This window comes from Phoenix dactylifera, chromosome 2 (genome assembly GCF_051530095.1).
Source record: "Phoenix dactylifera cultivar Ajwa chromosome 2, Ajwa_hap1_PhDact_Kaust_v1.1, whole genome shotgun sequence".
NCBI lineage: Eukaryota > Viridiplantae > Streptophyta > Magnoliopsida > Arecales > Arecaceae > Phoenix > Phoenix dactylifera.
This window is the reverse complement of record NC_143191.1, coordinates 28,008,411-28,031,897: the sequence shown is the minus strand read 5'-3', so window position 1 is coordinate 28,031,897 and position 23,487 is coordinate 28,008,411. Positions and strand designations below refer to the sequence as shown.

General features: G+C 39.1%; 1 protein-coding gene across 1 annotated transcript in view; it reads right to left on the bottom strand.

The window, feature by feature from the left end:
* Window positions 1–291: 291 nt before the first annotated feature.
* Window positions 292–23,487, bottom strand: part of LOC103698211 (putative lipoxygenase 8, chloroplastic) — a 40,511-nt gene continuing 17,315 nt past the window's right edge. The window contains exons 3-9 of the mRNA XM_008780205.4: window positions 7,320–7,560; window positions 6,320–6,640; window positions 6,147–6,232; window positions 5,661–5,771; window positions 4,203–4,504; window positions 1,592–1,858; window positions 292–1,181 (exon numbers count right to left, since the gene is read on the bottom strand). Coding sequence (XP_008778427.2) covers window positions 422–1,181; window positions 1,592–1,858; window positions 4,203–4,504; window positions 5,661–5,771; window positions 6,147–6,232; window positions 6,320–6,640; window positions 7,320–7,560 — 2,088 coding nt within the window. The 3' untranslated portion in view covers window positions 292–421. The remainder of the gene's footprint in view (window positions 1,182–1,591; window positions 1,859–4,202; window positions 4,505–5,660; window positions 5,772–6,146; window positions 6,233–6,319; window positions 6,641–7,319; window positions 7,561–23,487) is intronic.

Below are 23,487 nucleotides of genomic sequence, written 5' to 3'. Positions count from 1 at the left end.
GGATGGTTTCTAGGTTATTTCTCATCCATGATACGTGGTATATTCTAAAGATGGCATAAAATAGTCAATAGCTAGCCACGTACGTTGCATAGGTACATGAAACGAGATCAGAAAAACATAAAAAAGAAAATAAGAAAATAAGAAAGAAGATAGAAATGAAATGGTAGGAGGTTGTATCCAATGCAAACGTCAAAGCTCAACCCTATTACAGGCAGCCCATGAAAAAAAAGACATCAAATTAATTTGAAAATTGCAACGCCGTCCACGTACTAGACTCTAGGAGATATAACATTGTCAAATATAAGTCCCACCATTGTATTCTAGCCTTTGTTTACTACAGCATTATATTTTAAATTTCGTAGACAATTGATCTTCTCTGAAGTCACAAAGATAGGTGAAGTAATATCAATTTTAATTAATTTCAAATGGAAATGCTGTTAGGGATTCCCATCCCTGTGACCCCAGGCTCAGAGAAAGGCTTCATGGATTCGTAAGGAACTGTGCCCGCCCCAAACCTATTCTTAAGTTTTGGATCTGCATTCCGTTCATCAATAATTCCTTCAATCTCCTTCAACCTTCCATTGAACCTCTCGTATGCTGCTTTAATTATCGGATCATGCACCCAAGGCAACTCTGGCTCCCCGCCGAGGTACTCCTCGTCCGGCGAATGGCTCGATAGCACGTCTAGCACCGCCATCACCACCGTTGCTTGAATTTGAGAGGGAAAGCACCGTAAAAGAGCAACTTCTGGCTTCTCCAAAAATTTGATAAACTCATCTTCTTGCAAGTCCTCCACCGGCATCTTAATGCGTGCAATGGTTGGCCGGTTGGGGAAGTAGCCACCATACTGATACTGGCCGAAGTTGACGGCAGCGTGGTGTGCCGAGGCCACCCACGTTATGGTGGTCAGGATGTGGATTAGGTTCTCCGGGCTGTCCATTTTTGGCCACCATGGCTCGTCTTTCTTGTCGCCATGGCCTTTGGTCCTGACCTCATTCCAAAACTCTTGGAGCTCGTAGTCTTCTAACACATGGCTTGAGTCCAGGTAGTAGTGCGAGACGTAGTCCTGGATCCACTGCTTGATGGCAGACCAGATCAAAAGGCCATCGGTTGCAAAAGGATAGTCCTCGATGGTTAGCCTCAGCTCGTGCTCAGCTATCGGATCTTCGACCGCCATTCCCCTGATATTGAAAGAGAAGAACTTTGTTAGAGTTTCTAATGTGGACCCAGTTGAATCTATAAGGCCTTGATTCAAGTGACCCGTGAGGTTGCTAATTATTAGTTGGACCAAATCCACCCACCAGTCAATCCAATGGTGAACCAACACGCTCAAATATATATGTATTGCACGATTTTTCTATTTTATCCTGCTATGCGCGTGCTGCTGCACGAACGGACTGTTCCACCAGCTCAGCGGTAGATCTGATCCAACTAATAATCACTTATGTAAGGTGGGCTCCTACTTTTTGATTGCTTTATCTAGGTGGGGTATAATTGGTCAAGGTTTCAGTTTTTTTTTATTATTATTTTGTTCTGAGGTCAAGTCATAGTCGCAAAGTCGATATGGGAATTTGTAATAGAAGAGGAATGCCTCCGAATCAAGTCGGCTGGCAGGGCCTCCATGTCAAAGCGCCAGAACTGGTCATAGGCGACAGAGCTGATCTCCATGGAGTATTTGAGTGGGGAGAAGGATGACTCAATGATCCCAGCTGCGCTTATAAGGAATTGCCGAGCAAGTGAGTTGATCTCCATGGTGTAGCGAAAATGTGGGTGCAAGAGTCGGTAAATCGGATGCATTGCACTGAGCTGCCGATTTGCTGCAATGATGTATGGCTCGACGCAGGCATGAGTTCTTAGCCTGCAAATTACAATAAAAAGTAATGTAAGAAAATATAAAATATATAAATAAATCTACCTCATCCTATTAGTTTAAATTTTTGGGACAAGTGGTGATTTTAACATGGTATCTATCAACTTAAGCTTTTGGGACAAGTGGTGATACCAGGATAATAATAACAATGATATTTCTCCATAAAACAATAATAACACTTGCTATATTTATTATTACAAAAACTAATGGACTATATGTAATAACACATTATCGGTGGTATCCAATTATGTCACTATTGATTTAGCACATAAAGTATTATGTTAGCACTAAATCATGTATTATCTTTATAACTATATTTAAACTGACATCATTTTAATTAGATAAGCAAGGGAAAGTTTAACACACTAACCAACATTCCATTGAGACAGCCGAAACTACGAGAAAAGGCGCAAGAAATTAGACAGACAAACAATCCTAGCGTTTGCCAATTAAATGATATGATGATCATAACTTGGGTACTTCAAATTTTGTTATAATATATTATTATAATGTAGGTGTCATTATGTGGACAGCGAGTTTAGGTGGCTTAGGTCTTGGGTGTGATTAGATTGGACTAGCTAAGGCTAATTAATGATCCTGGGCCTAATTTGAATTTGGGTTGGTTTTCGTTCATTTTTATGCCGATGCCATGTCTTATGAGAACTTTTACCCTCCACAAGTACAGGAAATATTTTCCTGCGATAAAGGAACAAATCCACCAATATGACTTTTACGTTTCAGAGGAACATGCCAAACAATGTCACTAACTGTTTGATAAGCATCAGTAGAATACCATGAACCGCTTATACCTCTCTTTTTTCTCTCAAAGAAAATGCAAGCTGGCTAGCCAAACATTGTTGTCTCATGTAAAACATCCAAAATAACTCCAACAATTACTCTCCATCATGTTAGATCATGTGAGATACTAGTACTAATTTTACACGTGTGGATGGCCGCTAGAATTAGTAAATTATGATGTATACTATTTTTTTTGAACATTGATTCACTTAGAGAAAAGGAAGATTTTCCTCGAACCACTTAATTTGAATCGCTCCAAAGAAATCTAGAAGATGAAAGAATTGTAAAAATAGAGCTTACGTCTTCTTTTCTTTCATTGATAATCTAAAACTAATGTATGCAACCTTTTTCTATAATGGGGATGTCCGTCTTTGTACAATTTGAGTTGGATTTCTCTTCTTAATTCTTATAAGGCTCTCTTTCTTAAAATAGATATAATTAATAAAAATAAACTCAAAAAAGCTAAAAAAAATTAGAAGATAGACTTCGACTTCTGCATTAACTGTGCCTTTTTGTCGCTTGGCTTGATTTTTTTCGAATTGAGATATAAATCCAATTAAAACCTTATTCGAAAAAGAAATGTTCGGTCTAACAAGGCTATTTCAAGATCTAAACGATGGAGTTTGGGTATGATCGTTAGAGTCACTGCCCTTTAAAGAGCACAATGTCACGTTATAGATTTCGAAAACTTATCTAATGTCAATATAAAGATCATCTTAATCGAATATTATATGACTAAGTTATGACTTCTAAAAATTTGGTTTATGAGTTGGCTTTCCAATATGATGAATCTTACTTTTAAACCCTATCCAACCATGCATATAGTGACCAAATTAGTCTACACTGAGTTTAGGAATTCTTTCAAATCAAATATCAGTACACCACTAGAAAAGGGTCGAAGGATACTATCCTTTCCCCAAGAACCCTGCAATAGTGGAGTGATTGTTATCCTAACTGCTTTGCAAATAACAATTCCATGAGGATTGTAGGTTTGGTTTATGCCTTACTCATTTCCCTTCTAATTACTCAATTAATGCTTATCACTCTTTTACTCTTGCCAATCAAATCTAGCCATCCAAGTCAAGGTTAAATTAAATTCTGGAGGCAATCAGAAAAGGATTTTACTTGTGGATTATAGACGCAAATGAGACAACTGGATGATTGAATTATAAACTGTATTGATCTAGCCATTGGTTGGTCCTATTGAAAATTTGCAATATGCTCGATCCATGTCCAGCCCATTCACATCCCTATCTTGGATGGAGGCAGGCCAACTCCTGGATCATATTTTGATATATCAAACTAGATCGAGCAAGTAAAGTTTAGTGAACCAGAGCTTGTCCCCATGGTCACCCCTATGCTTATGAACAAGAGATTCCAAGTTCAAATCTTGGATGGTGCATTCCCGAATGCTGGTTCCAGATTCGATCTTGAATGGCACATCTCCAAGTATATTGGTTTGGATAATTAAAATATGTTACGTTTAATTTAAAAACTTAGGATAAGCTAATATTAATTAAGACACGACACGTACCAGTGGGTGATGAGCTCATGGTAGCCGGAATCATGAGCACCAACGTGAGCTTTGGCGAGTTTCCAGAGCCAAGCCCCAGTGGCATCCCAACAAGGCATGAAGACTTGCTTCCACTGGGGCTTGATCGGGGAGGCTGGCCGGGTGAGCTCGATGGCAAGCGGTCTCAGAGTGCCATTGTTTGTAAGGAAGAAGATCGTACGTGATCCATACAAGGTGGTGCCTTCTAGCTCTTCAACTTTGTGCACAAATGGAAGGAAAAGGTCATGGTAGTCCAGCATAAACAACCTCTTTTGCTTGAGTGCCTGCAGGAATTAAGACAAGAAGAAATTGCTATGAGCTTGTCATTAACATGACCAATCATTGGCATCGTGTGTTTTTCGGAGAATTTTTAAAGCACAATCTCCCTTTCTTCCTTCTCTTTTAAAAAAAAAGGAAAAAAAAAATCTTTGTAGAATATGATACATTTTGAGCTCTCCACCGTGCCCCTACTTGAAGTTGTTTGCAACAAAAACCATGGCCACGAGGGATTAAACATGGTGGTTAATGAGAAAAATATTAGTCATCCTGATCTCAAGTTGTTCCGACCTCCTTGACTTCAGCCTTAACCGAAGTGAATGACCTCGGCATCGGCCGATGTGCCATTCTGTTCGGTCCTGCCTAGAAGTAATGCCAAAGGCTATTCAATGAGTTGCAATCATGGCCTAGGCAACAGTTATACCAGTACGACATTAAAGCCACGATCAATGCAATTATTGTCGCATATCAATCGTGGAAAGTCGTTACCATATAGTTAATGCATGATTAGCCATTACCATGTGGTTGTGGCACTTTTAGATAAATCTCATCCTATATATTGGGATGACCGAGGGACCCTCAGGTAAGCTTTCTTAAGCTCCCACTTTCTCTTTTGTTTTCCACTGTTGCTCTAGAACTCCACTAACCTAAGCATCAGAGGATCCTCCGCCGGAAACTTTTTGGCAAGTAGACTTTTTTGCATATCATGCTCGCCTTCAAACTTCACGATGTAGAATCCCTAGCATTCTCTCGGCCGACCTACTTTTCAGCTTGACTTCGCCGACCTCAGCACACCTCAAGCGGAGACTGACCTCAACCCAGATTCTAGCAGCAGTAGGTCCAAAATGTACCATTCTTTGTTTGCTTTTGACATTTCTTATACGACTCGAAATCTATTAATGCATTATTAGAAGTCCGAGTACTTCCATGGATAGGGATGCCAATATCCCAGTCTCAGGCTTAGGTTTTTCCAAATTTCCAACGGATTCAACCGGAGCAATGTAAATTTTGGCCCATTGGCCAGCCCAATTTGTATAGTCAGTTGCATGTGCACATGAATGTCTGAAAAATAAAAGAAGAAACAAAGAGTTTTTGTTCTAATCTTCCCCCCATCATATTCTTGCAACTGTACATGTTTAATATCTAATAGAACGCAAGTATTACCTCTTTTACTGTCATGAAGCCTCCTATTTCTTCTTCGATCATCTCTACATTGATAGCAGACTCAGGAGGGCCATAGACCTGCGGATCAAGTTTGCTTTTCAATGGGAACTCCTGCACAATGTTAGAGAACATATGTAGGATAGGTTACTTATGAGTCGGTATCTAATCATCTAAAGATAATTGAGTTTGATTGAGTATTGATCGCTAATCATAATTTTAAATTCTAGAAGACAAATAGGTTCTGTGAAAGACATTCAGCAAAATTATAGTAAAAAGAAAAAACTTAAATTTTAATTGATCAATAGCGAACCAAGGTTTCTTTTTAAGGAAAAGGAGTTTAATCTGAAAATATGTAAATAATTATTTAATAATTATAAATAATGTAACAATTATGTAATAATACAATGAGCCATTCAACCAGTAAAATGCAAATGTACAGTGATGGCAGGACTCATGTATATATATAATGCTCAAAGGTAGCCTTACCGTAACCAGCTGAATGGCATAAGGGTTGACACCCGCCAACGTTTGCCGAGAGAACTCTTCATCTCTAAGCCATGAAAACTTATCCTCTACAGTTTGTGAAACAGATGAACTTAGCCATGGGGACATAAAACGTGTTACATGATGCAAAGCGAGAAAAAGGAGAGAGAAGTTACTTTCAATCATGGCTGGTGGCTCAAATTTCAAGACGTCATCGGTGCCATCACTAATGACCTTCACCAACCGAGGGATAATGCTTTGGAGGAGGCCAAGCCCTTCTTGCTTTGGCAAGGTGAGGCCTTCATCATATAACTTATCAATGGCAGTGAAATAAGGAAAGCCGAGATTACTTTCGATGAGTGCAGTTTGGATCGAGGGAATAACCGCATGGAGCACAGATCGTAACGTCTTTCCCGAGAACTGTAAAGATTTCACTTCGGAGAAGGCCTCATCCCTCGGTACGTACATGGAGCTGCTCCTTGTTTCCGATAGAGGGTCTGTTCACGGTTTACAGATTTTTTCACATAAGTTGCATGAGATGGCAATATTTATCAACGTACATGTGTCATCATCCATCGACCGGCAATAAAGCATCCCTGTTTGCACCTTTTGAGACAATTAATAAGAAAGCATGATTCTAACCCTTACATATCATGTGTACGAGTAGTTGTGTACTTAGTAGTAACTAACTACCAATTGGAATTGGTTATAAGGTGCTACATACTAACAAAACTCATGCATCGCATAAAGCCTGTTTAGATGCTTCTGCTGGCCTCCCGGAAAGAATGGTGACGCAGACAGAAGAGGGAAATGATCCTTATTTTTCAGGATAATAGAGATTTTCATGGAAAAGTGGTTTGCATTACCCCTGAAATTTAGGGACTATGAATTCCTCAGCTCTTAGAGATCCGACGATTCCTTCTCATGAAACGGAACTCGTCATCCCCCTTATTACCTGGTCCGATTCAGGAATTGGCGGCAGATAAAAAGCTTATACGCCAACATCGATCCAAACAGGTAGCCCGGAAAAGAATGGAAAACTTCGTGCTGTTTACTGTTAATCCATCTTAGGTCGTTTCATGGGAGACACATCAGTTTGCTGCCAAAAGAATCCCAAACTCTCTCCAGGCTGCATCAAATTTCGGGCAAACAACTACAAGCATGCATATGTTTTACCTTTCTGTGTTCTGGGGCGTCCGGTCCGGCAGCGCCTTGGGTAGGGATATTTCTTGCTACCACCAAGGACTGGTCTAGCTTTGTCCTCGTCAGCATCAGGATCACCTAGATCGTTGTACACGTCATAGTCATAAATCCTTTCGAAATCCTTACGTTCTCCTTGGCCATCACCTCGCTTGATTTCAAGTTCTTTACTCCTCGACCTACGAAGGCCGCTTGGAGTTTGGGCAGGCAAGTAAGACTGGTAGAAAGATTAATATGGGTATGTTAGAGAGATCGCGACAGCATTTGGCTGCAATACGAAAAAGAAGCTTTCAAGTAGAATGTGCAAATTAGCTGTAAATGTACAAGAGTCGAAGTCATGGGCGCACTCTAAAGTCATTCGTAAGGGCTGACAATGATGTAATGAAAATATTTAGATATGATTGGTAAAGTTATATGCTAGGAGAGTTTTGTTTTGTTTTTGTTTTTTTATTGCCCAATATAATGCAATATCCATAACATTTATTTTAGAAGCTAATAAATATCTTAATGCAATTCTAAGCAAGAGAACTGCTACATTTGCCGAAGTATGTCCAAAATGGGCGCAAAGAGAGGTCTTTTCTTCTTTTCTTTTCTTTTCTTTTCTTTTTATTTTGTTTTTCAATTGTTGAGTGCTTTTATTCACAATACATTCTAAGGAACGTGTATAACATTTTACTTCTAACTTGAATATCAAAATTCCATAGAAGAGATTAGGTTTGTCAACATCTACAATAAAGAGCCTAGCAAGATTAGCACATGAAAACAAGAGGAAGAAGAACGGGACAAAAAATAAGAAGAAGAAAAATTAGCATGATCAAGTCCGCTTTAAGACTTGTGAAGATGGTAAGTTATATAACTTTCAAAGTGAAATCATTGTATCTACAGAATAATAGGAAAAGTTATTTTGCTCCAAGTAAATCCTACTATCAATATTGGATTATTGCAATCTATATGAAAATCATGGAATCTGTGCATGTTGAAGCCATTTTGCATATATGCTTTTCCTTTGGAAATGAAAATCATCTCTACCTATAACGGCCATAATAATAAATTCCTATTAAAATCATTAATTACACAGTTCTTTTCTGCGAAATCAAAATTATGTAGGATGAGATTTTTTCGATTTAAAATAGTAATAGCTGTAATAGTCTGAGGGATGGTTGTTACTTGTAATTATAATAGGAAATAACAATTAATAATGATTCTTTAAAAAAAAATGAAAATTACAATTAATGATCCAAATCATTGTTCATATATAAATGAAAAAAATGTTGTGGAACAAATAAAAAGTATTTTTAACTAGTAAGAAATTTGAATTTAAAATACTAACTTTTATGATAAAATGATGTCATAACAAAATAATGGTCAAATAACGACCATAGTTTAAAAAATTGTTATTCATATATATAATATACCAAATTTCTTTTGAAACCAGCTGTTATAATATTATAACCACCATTATTTTAAATTATGCACACTCTTCATAACAAAAATTGTATTTTCCTTTTATTACATCATTTTATTACTATCATAATTAAAGTATAACCACCCTAATTTATTACTTGTCATTCCATTTTTTTTATTACACTTTTCCTCATAAATAATGAGGTTTTAATTTGAGAGTCGTTTTAGTCCAATATAAAACATTTGCAATAGTGTTTAACCAAGGTACACCATAAAGAGAGAGGGTGGTTTTATATTCTCTGCATGAAGCTTTAGGATTCTCGCATATTATCAAATTCAATCAAAGCTTTCCGATATATGACACATGCGCTATATGTCGAAACATGTTACCTTGGAGACAGACGTCACGCTAGGACACATCAAGAAACCTAATCATAAGGACAAGTGACGTCCAATATTATTCAAGTCATGGTTCTTTGTATATTGACAAGTTTCGGGAGAACATATAGGCAATTCTTGCCCGTGCCAAAGTCTTTTGTCATATTTGTCTTGCCCTTTGCTCCAGGACATCTAGATGATGACAAGAGATTGGAGGTGTTTCAGACCAAGCATGTATTTAGAGAGGCCAACGGAGCTGCCGACTGGGTGGCTGCTTATGTGACTAACCATTCAGAGAGTACCCTCTGGTCAAGAGAGGAAGAGTTGTCTCGGGCACTCCGTGAGCATGTATTTTCTGATTTTATTGAAAATGTGTTCGTACACGCATTATATAATTAACCCATTAAAGCAAAGAAAAGAAAAGTACAGTACGGTAGATATAAGTGATAATTGAAGTAGCTGAAAAACAAATATGGTCGAAAAGATTTGGACTTTAGAATAGAAATGAACTTCCAATCTAGCAATTTAGTTTAGAAAAGTTTTATTCTTATTTTGATTTTATGAAAAATAAAAATATCTGGGTTCCAAAAATCTATTTCCGACTCTTTTCAATATTTAAATTTTATTTCGATTTTGATCACAAACCAAATACATCGAAAAATATGATTATTTCGATTTTCATTCCAATGTATTTTTTGATTCCGACTATGAGATTGTGAACTAAATAAGCGCTTAATTTTGTAAGCTCAAGCAAGCCTTTTTGTCCTATGGCTATGATTGTAACTGAGCAGAATGACTTATGTTTGGACTTTTAATTCATGGCTATCAAATCATACGGATGGAGATGGTAAGCTAAATATGCTGAATCCAAGGAAAGACAAAAGGTCGCAAATGCATGTGTTGCTTCTGTCGCCTTCATGACCATGCGCACGCAAGTGATGTATGTAATATACCTGGGCTCAAAAATCAACTGGGCCTAATACCCTTTTTTTGCCCATATTTGAGTGTTGGGCCCATGGTTGGCAGCCCATTTGATGGCTGCCATCTCATGCTTTATGCATGGATGTGACTAGGACCAACTGGGAATCAATGGAAGGCCATGCTATTAGACCCTCCACTAGGGGGAAGTTGGGGGTGACACCTCACCCTAGCTAAAGCAGTTACCACCGCGTAAGAGCCCTACGTATAGCCCCTTACGGTTCTCCTTTGTTGCCCAAGGTGACAAGCCAAAAGGGGGGGGGGGGGGTGAATTGGTTTCTCTTAATTTTAACTATCTTACTTATGTTAAATGATGAGTTAGTGGAATTAAACAAATCACAATACAAACAACAAGAAGTATAGTGGTTCGGTGCTCTCCTTAGCACCTACGTCCACTCCACAAGCGACCCCTTGGGAATTCACTATAATCCCGCGGATTATAGTTGGATTGTTTTCCGGGCTCACAATCCAAAAACATTTACACTTTGGTTTTCCGGGTTCACCAAAAACCTATGTTGGTTTTACGGGCTCACTAACGAACCTATGTTGGTTTTCCGGGCTCACCAACGAACCTTTACAATTGGTTTTACGGGTTCACCAATCAACCTATTCCGTTGGTTTTGCGGGCTTACCAACTAACCTTTACAATGAGTTTAATAAACAAAGAAAGAAGATTTAAACTCCTAGATGAGCAAATATAACAATATAATCTACAAAGAAGAGTTTAGAGAATAGTTATCGCTTGATGTGACTTCTTTCTTCTTTGTCAAGGATGCTTCACTCTTCAAGGGTGGATGGAGCTCTTAATGACTCTTTGAATCTGCTCAACCACTTTCTTTTGACTCTTGAATGAAGCACTTGGATGAGGAAGATTAGGGCACTTTGTCTTTCTTGTGTACTCTTTGATATTCTTGCAAAAGGATGTTCTCTCTGATGAATAGTGCCACTTTAAATAGTTTTCTTCATCCATTGGACAAGCTCCAATGGTTAGAATTCAAAAACTAGCCGTTACTCACTGTTGGAAGGACAAAAAGTACTTCTGCAGAACTAGCCGTTATGCTTCTGTCCGTGCTTGGGTCGGCTCAACCTGTCCTTGGGTCGACCCAACTTTCACTTGGGTCGACTCAACCTTTCCTTGGGTCGACCCTCTCAGAACCACAGAAACTTGCAATTCAGCCTTCCTTCACTTGGGTCGACCCAACATTTCTTTGGGTCGACTCAAGGTTCAATTGGGTCGACTCAACTTCTTCTTGGGTCGACCCTCTCAGGATTTCCAGAGAACCTTTTTTGTCATCTGTTCTGTCTTGCCTTTGGGTCGACCCTCTCAGGGTTTGGGTCGACTCAAGCTTGGGTCGATTCAACTTCATCTTGGGTCGACCCTCTCAGTATTTCCAGAGAACAATTTTCTGAGTTGTTGAGAAGCTTGAAGTTTGGGACGACTCATGCTTTCCTTGGGTCGACCCAACTTACTGTTCATCTGTGCCATTTTTGCAGAAGTGTGCCAAATGCTTTCTTGATGTGCCGGGGTCGACCCAATCAACCTTGGGGTCGACTCAATCCACACTTTGCTGCAACTCAAGGTTAGATTCATTCAAGTAAACAATGAAATGCATCTTTAACTTGTTATACAAATATACTGAGAGTAACAGACTTATAAATGAAGTATCGAATTAACTTATAACATACTCTCGATTATTGCTTATTAATCATCAAAATAACACTATCATCCTCAATCTCCCCCTTTTTGATGATTACAAAATATAGAGTATGAGCCTATTGATACTTGTCTTAAAATCAGTTTTAAAAGGGCTCAAGTTGCTGAATTTCAGTTTTTCAAATATAAGAGTGAAGTCTCCCCCTATATCATTCAAATGTTTCCAATTTAACTTTTTGAATTGCTCCCCCTTTCATTTATATTTCATTAAAGATGAAACTCCAAAAATTTGAGATAAAGTATGAGTTTCAGGTTATGTATCGAGGTATGAAAGGTGCGTGCCAAATTCTGAAATTCTATGTGCCAAATTTTGAAATTTGATAGAAATTTTTTGATTTGATCATTTTCATTGTTACAAATTGCTCCCCCTTAAATGTATATGCTTTTCCATTATAATTTTTAATTTGTTTTACAATTTATTTCTCTTTTCTTACACAACTTATTTCTCTTTCTTTACTTCTCCCCCTTTTTGTTATCATCAAATAGGTGCATGGGAATAGACACAATAAATAACAAACATTCAAACTTCATTGATCAAAATAGGAACATTTTAGTACAATCATGCCAAAAACAAAAGCAAATACAATGTTCCTCAATCAAAGTTCAAAATACATGATAAACACAAAATACATATGAGAACTAGATACCTATCCTAGGCTCTAAACAGAAATACTAATATTAGCCTAGGGAGTATCTAATGGCTGGGATCTAGTCCTCATCCTCCTAGTGTACGTGGCGAGGGGAGGTCGAGCCTGATGAGACTGAGTCTGACGTGGAGCACGGTGAGCTGGATGACTCTGTACCGAAATCTCTGACTCAGCAGCCTGTGGCACAGATGGTCCATGAGTCTCTCTCTCTCTCCGTAGAGCTCCTATCTGCTCCCTCAGATCACTGATCTCAGCAGACATGATATCTAGTCGGCTCGTCAGCCCATCAGTGATAGTCCTCGCCTGAGCTGACATAAGCTCAGTCATCCTACTCCAGAACTCATCTGTATGTCCCGCAGGAACAGATGACGATGGTCCAGCCTCAGAAGGTGCAGTAGGATGATCCATATGCTCCTCATCCTCAGGGATAGAGTCTCCAATATCTGGTGCGTCACCCTCTGGTGCATCACCCTGAATTCCTGCTCCAGTGTGAATCCACTGTCCGTTCACTTTCTCATAGCCCATGCGGATAAGTGATCGTGCAGTGTATGTATCAGTAAAAAGTAGATGCCTGGATACCTCTCCCTCGACAGATATGTCGTGCTGTCAGAAGATCAAGGTGAGTATCATACCATAAGGCAGGGATACTCTGGAGTTGCAGATCACCTTCCTCATCTGCCTCAGGATCATGGCCGGGAGATTCAGGGGAATACCCCGAATAATATGCTCCATCACTACTAGATCTCGCTCTATGATGAGATCGAATCTCCCGCTCTTCGGAAATAAAATTCTATTTATGATGCTGAGCAATAATCTCATTTCTACAGAAAGAGAGCTTGCTATTACCTTCTCGGAAAAGTCGAAATCTTCATTCTCCATTATCAACTGCAGGGCTCTCATCTTGTTTTCTGGCTTTTCTGGAGTTGCTCCTTCGCAGGGGAGATGAAGCAACTCACTCAAACTCTCCTCGAAAACTCGAACCCTAACTCCTCGAACTTCCGAAATGAGCCCTCCCATTCCAGTTTTGAGGAAGGCATAGAACTCCCGAACTAGTCCGGGATAGATCATCACATCTAGGGAGCAAAGATACTCCCAACCTTGCCTTCGGATCCATTTCCCCAAACAGAACCCTTCTTGATCAAAGAACTTGGAATGGATCCTTCTCCCCGTTGTATCCGGTCTCCCCGCAAACTTTGCAAGTTGTACTGAGGGGGAAGGAGGAGGAGGTTGTTCGTCAATTTTCTGTTTCACTAAAAATACGCTAGACAGATCGTTGTTAGAACCGACGAACAAAAGTTAAATTAAAATTTTACTCTTACCTTTCCTACTCGAAGAATAGTGGTTGTAAGAGGTCGATCCACAGAGAGGCGATTGGAGTTGCATAAAAATTAAAACGTTCACTTGGATTCGAAATTAATTTTGGAATGATGGGAGAAAAAACATTATTTTGAGGATGTTAAATGATTCTCCAGTCTATTAGAGAATGTTTTCTATTTGAAAATAAACAAAGAAAAGAAAGAAAACTTGCAATTGAAATTTAATGCAGAGTAGGAGTCGATTTCTAAAGACAGAATATAAATTAAAATCGTCAATCGAACTGAAAAGATTCATTCCAAGGTTATCTTAAAATTAAGAATTCTAGAATGCATATAATAAATTGTAGAAAATTTAAAACTTAAACATGTATTGCATAAAAGAAAAATTAAAAGATTGTATAAAAAAAATAGAAATTAACTTGAATCTAGATCAGGGATTGCATTAAAGAAAATTGATTACAAGAACATAAAAGAAAATCCTTGAAATAAAAGGAACTAACAATTCGGCTGAACACTAAAAAAAATATTAAAATAATACTTTCTTCTTCCTTCTTCTCGGAAAACAGGGCCCCTCCTCTGTTCTTTGGAACCGACACAGAGCACCTCCTTCTCCTTCGACTCTCGGCCTCCACCGAGCACTCCTTCTGCCGATGGCCTCTCCCTCTCTTATAGCCCTTGGAAACATGTTGAAATTGCTGGGAGGAACCGATGATTGCGGAGCTCGGATGCGGCGTCGGAGGCTGTGGAATCGACGGGAGGAGCTGGCAGCGACGCGGATGGAAGGCGCGTGATCTGCGGAAGGATTTGGGACGCATGCGGAAGGTGGCGACGCGGATCCGGGCGCTGGGAGGAGCCGATCACGGGATGCTTGCAGTCGGACGCGGGGAGGCTGAAGCTTGGACGCGGCTGCGGTTCCTTGATCACAAACGGAAGGAGATGCGATGAAGACGCGGTGCGGGATCGTCGGGATTGGAAGCGGAAGAGGAAAGATGCTGGGAGCGGAAGGTGGGAACGGCTTGCATCAAGGGATTCCGGGAGGTGGGGACGCGGTGAATTCTTTCTTCTCCCCTTCTTTCGCACGGGATCTCAGGAGGAAGGAGAGGGCGGTGATGCACGCGGTTGGGACGCTAAGGATGCGGACGAAACAGGGACTCGGGACCACTGGAGATGCCATTCACGGACGCGTGATGCTGGGACTCTCGGTTCTGGAAGAGGGGGGCGCTGGCATGCGATCTCTGGATCACGGGTTGAAGGAGGCGCGGGCGTTGTGCGATCTTTGGCCCTCCTGATATGGGAGCTGGGAGACACTAAGTTCAGTCATATAGATAAAAAAAAAAAACAAATAGTGTGATGCGAAATTTGGTTTGTAAATGGACGGACTCAGTTCGTCAGGGATCATTTGTTCTGACTGAAGGTCTATTGCAAGTCCTTCAAGTCATGGGTTACCCAGCACCTCATAGTTAATTTAGATTTGTCCAAAATTATTTTCCAAAGGCTCAAAAGAAATGGATCCGATTCGGACCCGAACCCGACTCGGACCCGATTTGAATTCAAATTTGTACTCAATGTGCATTTTATCTCTGATTTATGAAAATCTGTGCCAAACCCAAATATAATATTAATCCAGTGAATTTATCATTATCGGTTAGCAATAATACTAATTTAGGTGACATGTAGGTCGCACTTTTGTGCTCTCATCACACCCCCCAACTAGCTTATTGCTAGTCTCTAGCAATTTAGTGTGAAAATGATAAAATGAGAGTGCAAAAGTGTAATTTATTATTTAAAAATAGTAAGATAAATACTCATTTTCGTAGAGCATTACGATTGCACTTAGCACGTGCAACAAGCCTTTAAACCCCTAGGTTACCCTAGTGGACGAGTGTTGTCTCGTGAGGGTTTGCAGTGAAGTTACCCACAAACTTCATCAGTTAGGGAATTCCAAATTTTAACTCGAAATTTGAACAAGTATTACTGTATGAAACTAGAATTGCAAGGACAATAGAGACTTGTTGTTATTATATTTAAACAGACTCTAACTCAAGTTTCATTACACCCCATCTATCTGCTAACAAGTCAAGACTGTAGTGAGGTGCAAGATAGTATCATATAAATGAGTGGCTTTCACTTACTTCCAACATGATCACTCCAATTTTCAAGACTTTCTAGAGTTAAATGGTAATGAACACCCCGTATTTATTTATTCATTTTTTCAGACTGAGTGCTAAGAAGAATGACTTGTGCAATATCTAGCCTTATTAAGCTTTCTAGCTAACCCATGTAGCGAGTGTTAGGCCAATGACTCCCGATCCAGATGGCTTAGGGCACCAGGTGTAGAGACACCCTAACAGGCTTAATAACTCAGGTTAACTAGGCTTCAAGGCCAAATTAGTCACTCAGAGTTTAATCTCAATGTCCTCACCTTTTTACGCGAACACTCGCTGCTTGCCAGGCAAGAGGCCCGGTTACTCAGTGAGAAGACTTAAATTAAACTCATTATTTTATTTTATTTTATCTTTTTTTTTCTTTTTTTTTTCTTTTTTTTTTTGGTTAGGCTAGGGTGTTCATCACACATATAACTCTAAATTATCCCAAAAATTAAAAGTATTCATATTAGTCGTAAGTTTACATACCCCACTATTCATGTGCTTACGTGTAGGTGCTAACTCATCTTGTATCATGTTAGCAGAAGATAGGTTGGATGAAAACTTGAGCTAGAACTGCTATCATATTTCTTAACTCAAAGCTATTGTCAGAGCAATTCCTAGTTTGTACAGCCAAAAAGATTAGAGTTTGAGTTAAAAATTTGAAATCCCCCTTTTTTTATTATTTTTTTTTGAAATTTTAATAATTTTTTTTAATTTTTTTTTAATTGCATAAAAAAAATCAAAAATATTCTCTCCCTTTTTTTAAAAAAAAAAAATCAAAAATATTCTCTCCCTTTTTTTTAAAAAAAGAAAAATCAAAAATATTCTCACCCCCATACCTAAATCTAACATTGTCCTCAATGTTAAAGAAAATTTAAAGCAGTAAAAGGACAGAGAAGAAGGTACCTGATATGGGCGGGTAAATTGGGGCAAAATACCCCCAAACCTGCAAATTTTTTTTTTTTTTTTGAGAATATTTACATGTTGGGTTGCCTCCCAAGAGCGCTAAGTTTTATGTCTTCAGCCAGACAAAATGTAGATCCCCATTTTTTTTCAACCATTATCTAAGAATGGTTTTGGAAGAGTCCAAGGAAGAACAGTTGGCTGGTGACGATCTATGCTTATAAGAGGAACAGAACTAGGGGGTGCATGCTCGACCACTTCCTCAGAATGGGCAAGGTAAGCTTCTAAAGGGTCCTTATTATAAGTTTGTAAGAAAGTCTCCTGAACCAGACTTTCAATCATGTCAACTTCATTGATTTCTTTGTCGTCTGGTGGTTGTTTACTTATATTAAAGACATTAAGTTCGACTTTCATATTGCCAAAAGATAACTTTAGCATCCCATTCCGACAATTGATCACAGCATTTGCTGTGGCTAAGAAGGGTCTACCTAAAATTATAGGTGTGTGATTGTCTGGATGTATTACAGGTTCGGTCTCAAGGATAACGAAGTCCACAGGATAGTAAAACTCATTTACCTTTACTATTACATCCTCTACAATCCCTTTGGGGTACTTCACCGTTCTATCTGCTAAGGAAAGGGTAATATTTGTGGGCTTTAATTTTTCCAAACCTAACTTTTGGTACACATAGTAGGGAAGTAGGTTCACACTGGCTCCTAAATCTAATAGGGCTCTCTGGATGATCGTCTCTCCTATTTTTATTTCAATGGTGGGGCAACCAGGATCTTTAAATTTCGGGGCAATCTGTTGTTGAATGAGAGATGAGGCTTGTGCAGCCATAACAGCTTGCCTAGGAATGCTGGTTTTTCTTTTAACCGTGGTAAGATCTTTCAAGAATTTTGTATAGGAGGGAATTTGTCTTATGGCATCGAGAAAAGGTATATTTATTTGAACAGTTTTAAAGACTTCCATTATTTCATCAAAGTTAGATTGTTTCTTTGAGTCCTGAAGTCTACTGGGAAAGGGAGCCTTGGGTGTGTATGTCTCTATTGGTTTCTCCTCTATTCCTTGTGTTTTCTGTTCTTGTGCCTTTTTCTGAGTGGGATTCGGTTCATGCTTTTCTTCTTTTTCTTGTATAGGAAGTTGAACCTTATTATCCACTTGCTTGCCAGACCGTAAAGTAGTAATTGCTTGGACTTCATGGTTCTGGTTTCCATTAGAATCAATCTGAAACTGGCCTCTCAGCCCTTGATTCTGTTGCCTACTAGGGTTAGGTACTGGCTGACTTGGCAGTTCACCTCTCTTCCTATCCCCTAGAGAGTTAGCTATTTGGCTTAGACTAACCTCAAGTTTTGCAATCGCTTGCGCATGAAATTGGTTAGTCTGGGCTTGGGCTGTATTGGTCTGTTGTTGTTGCTTGATAAAATCTTGTTGTTGTTTCATCATATTAGCCATCATGGTTTCTAATGGTGAAGGTTGCTGTGGGATAGGGGCATTATACGGAGGTACAGATGGAACCAAGGGTTGGTTCATTTGTGATGGACCTATCCTGGGGTAGTTGTTCTGAAAACCTGGTAGACCACCTTGATGCTGAATAGGTTCATTTTGCTTGTATGAGAAATTTGGGTGGAACCTATTATCAGGGTGGTAAACTGGGCTGAACGAGTTGGGAGTGGGCTTCTTAAAGGCACTATATGAATTTAGAGCATTTGCTTGCTCGGCCTTTATGATGGGCAGATTAGGGCAGCACTCCACTAGATGCTCCGGACTGTTACACAAGACACACAAACTATATGACTCGTGTTCCACTTTCATGATGGGATTTGACTCTTTGTATGAACTCGAACTAGTGGAAACAGTAAAAGCATCAAACTTTTTACTTAAATTGTTCATCCCATTCACTAGGTTGGACATAACATTTTTGAGTTCTGGGTCTGTTTTCATTTCATAATTACCTGGTTTTCTAGACCCGAACTCATCTCTATTTACTTCCTCACCATAGCTACTCCAATTTTGGGCATTTTCAGCTAAGTCAACAAGAAATTCATAAGCCTGATCTGGGGTTTGGTTCATGAACCTACCCTTGTGCATGGATTCAATCATATTTCTATGTGCCGGAGTTAGTCCTTTATAAAAGAAGTGGACCAGATCAGCCTTATCAAGCCCATGGTGTGGGCATTTGACCAACAAGTCATGGAACCGTTCCCAAGTTTGGAAAAATTCCTCCTCAGATTTTCCTCTAAAAGTTCTGATGGCATCCTTAATTTTTTCAGTTTTTACCATGGGATAGAACTTAGCCATGAACTTCCTAGATAGTTGTTCCCATGATGTGATGGAATTCGAAGCTAGGGAATATAGCCATGCAGCAGCACGATCCTCTAAAGTCATGGGAAACAACCTTAATTTAATACCCTCTTCATCTAAGTTTTGATTTCTAAACGTTTGACAGATTGTCAAAAATTTGTTTAGATGAATGTAGGGTTGTTCACTCTCGAATCCATGAAACTTGGGTAACATGTTTATTGTTGCAGCCCGAATCTCGAATTGGGTTGCATTATTAATTGGTAAAACTATGCAAGTAGGGGGACTAGCAGATGCGGGTGCGAATAATTCATTCAAAGTTCTAATGTGTTCACCCATTGTAGAGATTGACAGTTGGTTTACACTTCGCAAGTTGTGATGAAAAGTTCTGTCAATCTCAGGATCAAATGGGGTTAACTTATCCTTTAATGACCTTCTACCATGCATACATTTTCCACAACTTAATTAGACTCAATTTTTAAATGAAATCCTAAAAGATAAGAAGAAGGGCTAGACCAAGATGACCACAATCAACACCACACAATAGATTGGCTCTTTAATCTTGAGGTTAAAGAAGGTTTAGTAGCTTTTAATCTAGTTGCACAGAGATTTATCAGGTTAAAAAGTTCCTGAAATTCTCTCCTAGATTAGACAGCTCCTAATCTCCCTTTCAGATTAAGCTTGAGCTTACCAGTTAAGCGATCCAGTAATCAGTGACCAGGAAAGTCCCGGGGTGTGTGGTGGTGCCAGAAGGGATACACCAATACCACAATACCCGTAACAGTTCTCACTGTTGTAAAACTTTCCTAGACATCACCAATTACTAAATCCTCACTGGAGTGGCTTTCAGCCGCTTCTTTCCAGGAGCCTAATTGAGCTCGAAAACCCTAAGGCCAACGTCTAATTTGATTTTAATTTAATTTGGCTTAGGATAAGTATGCAATGTGGTGATTTTTGGGCTAAGGACAGGTAATGACTTCCCGACCTTATCTTTTTAGTGGGTTTTGCCCTTAAATTATTTTATGCAAATGCTTGATGCAACAAATAATCAATAATTTTTTTTTTAGTTTATGCAATGTCATTAGGTTGTACTGATTAAATGAGCAAGCAATTTTTTTTTTTATTTTTTTATTTTTCTTAATTTTTTTATTTTTAATTTTATGTTGTTTTTTTTTTTAATTTTTAATATAGGAATAACTTGAATGTAAACTAAAACTAATCCTTATGCATCAGTCAATCTCCGAATGCCCGTTGAATAAGCTCTGGAGATTACTCCGTGAGGAGCCCCAATAGAGGTATGATCACCTCGGGGGATTGCGCCTAATCAATTACTAGCAAAAATAATATAGATTTTTTTTAAAAAAAAATTTTTTTTTTTGAATTTTTTTAATATATTTTTTTTTAAATTTAAATTTAAATTTCAAATTTCGAATTTCAGAATTCAAATTTTGAATTTAAATTTTTGAATTTTTGAATTTTGAAATATTTTTTATATTTTATTTATTTATTTTTTTTTTTGAAATTTTTTTTTTTCGAATTTCAAATTTCAGAATTTAATAACTACGAAATTATTAACTGAAAATAATCAAAATAATAAAAATAAAAACTTACTACCGGAGTGCGTTCACTCCGGGCATCCAAAATCCAATTTGATCTTCGTGATCGTTCTTGCTTCTCGATTTGCCTCCCCGGCAACGGCGCCAAAATTCTGTTCGTCAATTTTCTGTTTCACTAAAAATACGCTAGACAGATCGTTGTTAGAACCGACGAACAAAAGTTAAATTAAAATTTTACTCTTACCTTTCCTACTCGAAGAATAGTGGTTGTAAGAGGTCGATCCACAGAGAGGCGATTGGAGTTGCATAAAAATTAAAACGTTCACTTGGATTCGAAATTAATTTTGGAATGATGGGAGAAAAAACATTATTTTGAGGATGTTAAATGATTCTCCAGTCTATTAGAGAATGTTTTCTATTTGAAAATAAACAAAGAAAAGAAAGAAAACTTGCAATTGAAATTTAATGCAGAGTAGGAGTCGATTTCTAAAGACAGAATATAAATTAAAATCGTCAATCGAACTGAAAAGATTCATTCCAAGGTTATCTTAAAATTAAGAATTCTAGAATGCATATAATAAATTGTAGAAAATTTAAAACTTAAACATGTATTGCATAAAAGAAAAATTAAAAGATTGTATAAAAAAAATAGAAATTAACTTGAATCTAGATCAGGGATTGCATTAAAGAAAATTGATTACAAGAACATAAAAGAAAATCCTTGAAATAAAAGGAACTAACAATTCGGCTGAACACTAAAAAAAATATTAAAATAATACTTTCTTCTTCCTTCTTCTCGGAAAACAGGGCCCCTCCTCTGTTCTTTGGAACCGACACAGAGCACCTCCTTCTCCTTCGACTCTCGGCCTCCACCGAGCACTCCTTCTGCCGATGGCCTCTCCCTCTCTTATAGCCCTTGGAAACATGTTGAAATTGCTGGGAGGAACCGATGATTGCGGAGCTCGGATGCGGCGTCGGAGGCTGTGGAATCGACGGGAGGAGCTGGCAGCGACGCGGATGGAAGGCGCGTGATCTGCGGAAGGATTTGGGACGCATGCGGAAGGTGGCGACGCGGATCCGGGCGCTGGGAGGAGCCGATCACGGGATGCTTGCAGTCGGACGCGGGGAGGCTGAAGCTTGGACGCGGCTGCGGTTCCTTGATCACAAACGGAAGGAGATGCGATGAAGACGCGGTGCGGGATCGTCGGGATTGGAAGCGGAAGAGGAAAGATGCTGGGAGCGGAAGGTGGGAACGGCTTGCATCAAGGGATTCCGGGAGGTGGGGACGCGGTGAATTCTTTCTTCTCCCCTTCTTTCGCACGGGATCTCAGGAGGAAGGAGAGGGCGGTGATGCACGCGGTTGGGACGCTAAGGATGCGGACGAAACAGGGACTCGGGACCACTGGAGATGCCATTCACGGACGCGTGATGCTGGGACTCTCGGTTCTGGAAGAGGGGGGCGCTGGCATGCGATCTCTGGATCACGGGTTGAAGGAGGCGCGGGCGTTGTGCGATCTTTGGCCCTCCTGATATGGGAGCTGGGAGACACTAAGTTCAGTCATATAGATAAAAAAAAAAAACAAATAGTGTGATGCGAAATTTGGTTTGTAAATGGACGGACTCAGTTCGTCAGGGATCATTTGTTCTGACTGAAGGTCTATTGCAAGTCCTTCAAGTCATGGGTTACCCAGCACCTCATAGTTAATTTAGATTTGTCCAAAATTATTTTCCAAAGGCTCAAAAGAAATGGATCCGATTCGGACCCGAACCCGACTCGGACCCGATTTGAATTCAAATTTGTACTCAATGTGCATTTTATCTCTGATTTATGAAAATCTGTGCCAAACCCAAATATAATATTAATCCAGTGAATTTATCATTATCGGTTAGCAATAATACTAATTTAGGTGACATGTAGGTCGCACTTTTGTGCTCTCATCAGAGGTGGCTCTGCACGTGCCTCACGTTGTGGAGACACTGTAGATGGCTCCGTAGCTTCTATTTCCTCACGTTGGATCCGTGAGACTCTCCCGGATCTCTTGGCTACGGCTCTTTTGGGTCCCATTTCTTCAAGATCTTGAAGTAATCTAGCGTTTGGAGTTGATTGGAGGAGTTTGGAGAGTGGGGAATAGAGTTTTCAGAAGAGAACAAGAGCAAACAGTGCCCTAAAAAAGCTCACGGGTCCCCCTTTTAACAGTGGGGTCCCGACGTTGGGTCGACTCAAGAATTTTCTTGGGTCGACTCAACGTTGGGTCGACCCTATTCTGGGTTGGGTCGACCCAAGTTCAGAATTTTTTTTTTCTCTTCTTTTTTTGCTTCTAAAAATTTTCCTTTCTTCCAATCCTTACAAATTCTTTCTGGGACAATGATACATGAGTAAGAAATCTATATATGACAATTTTGACTCATGTTTTATGGGTTTTTAGAAATGGGAGGAATGTATCATGAGACTGCTTGCTCCCTTTTATATATCTTCAATAGAAAGGATCACATATGCCTAATTCCCTCCTTAGCGTGCAGAATCTATCTTCACTTAAGGGTTTTGTGAATATGTCGGCTAATTATTTTTCAGTGCATATATGCTCAATACATATGTTTCCATTTTGCACATGATCCCTAATAAAATGATATCTTATTTCTATGTGTTTGACTTTAGAATGCTGAACCGGATTTTTAGTAAGGTTGATGGCACTAGTATTATCACACTTAATAGGAATATTATCTAGATTAACTCCATAGTCCTCTAGTTGTTGCTTAAGCCATAGTACTTGAGCACAACAACTGCCAGCAGCTATATATT